This window comes from Cebus imitator, unplaced genomic scaffold, assembly GCF_001604975.1.
Source record: "Cebus imitator isolate Cc_AM_T3 unplaced genomic scaffold, Cebus_imitator-1.0 Scaffold85, whole genome shotgun sequence".
In the NCBI taxonomy this organism is placed as follows: Eukaryota; Metazoa; Chordata; class Mammalia; order Primates; family Cebidae; genus Cebus; species Cebus imitator.
Genome location: NW_016107400.1, coordinates 4,000,571 through 4,003,693, shown reverse-complemented (window position 1 = coordinate 4,003,693; position 3,123 = coordinate 4,000,571). Strand labels below are relative to the sequence as shown.

The window sequence follows — 3,123 nt, the reverse complement described above, 5'->3', positions numbered from 1 at the left end:
GCTGTTTTTTTTTTTTTTTAATTTTATTGTAGAGACTGGGTCTCACTATGTTGCCCAGGCTGTTCTTAAAGTCCTCGGCTCAAATGATCCTTCTGCCTTGGCCTCCCAAAGTGCTGGGACTACAGGCATGAACCACTGTGCCCAGCAATGTTCTTTCATTATAGTCTTTACAAGCATGAAATTCACATACTATGTTTTAAAACTGAAAAGACTTAAGCTGGGCATGGTGGCTCATACCTGTAATCCCAGCACTTTGAGAGGCCGAGGCGGGTGGATCACCTGAGGTCAGGAGTTCAAGACCAGCCTGGCCAACATGATGAAACCCCATCTCTACAAAAATACAAAAATTAGCCAGGCATGATGGAGGTGCCTGTAATCCTAGCTACTTGGGAGGCTGTGGGAGGAGAATCACTTGAACCCGGGAGGCGGAGGTTGGAGTGAGCGAGATTGCACCATTTCACTCCAGCCTGGACAACAGAGCGAGACTCTGTCTCAAAACAAAAACAAAAATAAAGACTGATGAACCATGAACCATGACCTTGAAGTATGTGCTCAGAGGAAATAAGCACGTCTCCCACCCCCTCCCTCCATACTCTCCCTACCAGCCTGGTTGGGCCATTCACTGCATGCCCAGCCGAGATTTGTTTTTCTTGCAGGTGCTTATCCACTTGTCACCCACTGGAAAGATTGTCGATGATAACATTCGAAGCCTCTTCTTTGGAGATTATTTCAAACCAGAAAGTGACAAAAAAATCTACGACGAGATCACTGACCTGAAACAGCTGACCGTGGTCATGGAGCACTATCTGGAAGAATTCAACAACGTCAGCAAGGCCCCCATGTCCTTGGTCATGTTCAGGTTTGCCATTGAGCACATTTCCAGGATCTGCCGGGTCCTGAAGCAGGACAAGGGCCACCTGCTCCTGGTGGGCATAGGGGGCAGTGGGCGACAAAGTGCCACCAAACTGTCCACATTCATGAATGCATACGAGCTATACCAGATCGAGATCACCAAGAACTACACAGGCAATGACTGGCGAGAAGACCTTAAGAAGATCTTGCTGCAGGTCGGCGTGGCCACAAAGAGCACCGTGTTCCTCTTCGCCGACAACCAGATCAAGGACGAGTCATTCGTGGAGGACATCAACATGCTTCTGAACACGGGCGACGTGCCTAACATCTTCCCTGCGGACGAGAAGGCTGACATTGTGGAGAAGATGCAGGCGGCAGCCAGGAGCCAAGGAGAGAAACTTGAAATCACTCCTCTTTCTATGTACAATTTCTTTATTGAGAGGGTGAAAAAGAACCTTCACATTGTCCTCGGTAAGAAGAAGAAAACTCCCTTTGCCCTTGTTCCTCTGGGTGTTTTGGTGTCTTCTCAGTGCCCTGAACAGCTCAGTCCCTTACAGTGGTCCCAGGGTTGATCCAGCCAATGCACCACCTCAGGGTAAGGGCCTGGAGTTCCTCTGGCAAATTTTTCCACTCTTCTAAACAGCCTTTTTTTTTTTTTTTTTTTGAGACAGTCTTGCTCTGTCACCCAGGCTGGAGTGCAGTGGTGAGATCTCAGCTCACTGCAACCTCTGCCTCCCAGTTTCAAGCGATAATGGTGCCTCAGCCTCCCTAATAGCTGTGATTACAGGTGCCTGCCACCACGCCTGCTAATTTTTGTATTTTTAGTAGAGATGGGGTTTCACCATGTTGGCCAGGCTCGTCTCAAACTCCTGGCCTCAAGTGATCTGCCCGCTTCAGTCTCCCAAAGTGCTGGGATTACAGGCATGAGCCACTGCACTGGACCCTGAACAACTATTTCAAACCTGTCCTCCTCTCTTTGATTGCCTGAATTCTCCTCTGAGAATTACCCTTGCACAGAAGAGCATCTGGGGTTCTCTTTGTGAATGACATTCCCAGTCTATCTAGAAACGTAGGAATTGTGTTTAGTACTTCCCTTTCTTTACCAAGTCCTGCCTATTTTACCTCCAGCTGTCTCTCACATCTACTCTCTCATCTCTGTCTCCATCACCTTCACATTAGCTAAGCTGCCATCCTCTTACCCAGGCCTCAGCTCTGCAACTTTCTAATTATTCTATCTCCATTCTTATCTACTTCATAAAGCCAGGCTGATTTTTTTCATATACTGCAAATATTATCATTGTGTTCATGCATGCATACACACACACACACACACACACACACGCACATGCATGCATGCACGCATGTGCACATACACATACACACACATGAAAACAATTAAATTTCTTTCCATTAGGATAAGGACCAAAATTCCTAACCTGGGGTCTCATAAGGGCACCTGCCAGACTGTCCTCTGTATCCTCTCCACGTTCATCTTTTCAAGCCATCCCCACTTTCTCTTTGTTTTTGTTTTGTTTTGGTTTTGTTTTATTTTTGAGATAGAGTCTTGTTCTGTCACACAGACTGGAGTTCAGTGATGTGGTTCTAGCTCACTGCAGCCTCAACTTCCTGGGCTCAAGCGATCCCCTCACCTTAGCCTCCTAGGTACCTGGGACTATAGCCACACACTACCATGCCCAGCTAATTTTTTCCATTTTTGTAGAGATGGGGGATGGGGGTAGGGGGTTCACTTTGTTCCCCAGGTTGGTCTCGAACTCCTGGACTCAAGTGATCCTCCTGCCTCAGCCTCCCAAAGTGTTGGGATTATAGGCATGAGCCACTGTGCCAGGCCTTTTCTCTGTTCTTTACCCAGACTGACCTTTCACTTCCACCTAGACATCATGCTCCCTTCTACCACACTGCGTCTAAACAATGAATGGAAATTTAGATGTGGAACCCAAAATTTGTGATTGGCTGGAGATGGGATCAGAAACAAGCAGATGACCTCACAGCAACTTCTATAAGTAACAGTGTATGGCTCCCGTATGTTAGCACAAATACAGCAAGTGGGTTGAAGGGCTCTAGCCACTCTGGCTACATGACCCGAAGGATGCAGAAGGGACAATAGTGCATACGGGAGACCAGTTAGAAGGTAATACACTTGGGGCCGGGCGCGGTGGCTCACGCCTGTAATCCCAGCACTTTGGGAGGCCGAGGCGGGTGGATCATGAGGTCAAGAGATCGAGACCATCCTGGTCAACATGGTGAAACCCC

The 3,123-nt window shown here is 47.9% G+C and overlaps 1 protein-coding gene across 7 annotated transcripts in view; it reads left to right on the top strand.

Moving 5' to 3' along the window:
• The window catches only part of DNAH3 (dynein axonemal heavy chain 3), a 237,164-nt gene that overhangs the window by 160,022 nt on the left and 74,019 nt on the right, over positions 1–3,123 (top strand). For all 7 annotated transcript variants that reach the window (XM_037740562.1, XM_017534343.1, XM_037740566.1 and 4 more), the window contains one exon: positions 657–1,323. In XM_037740562.1, coding sequence (XP_037596490.1) covers positions 657–1,323 — 667 coding nt within the window. The remainder of the gene's footprint in view (positions 1–656; positions 1,324–3,123) is intronic.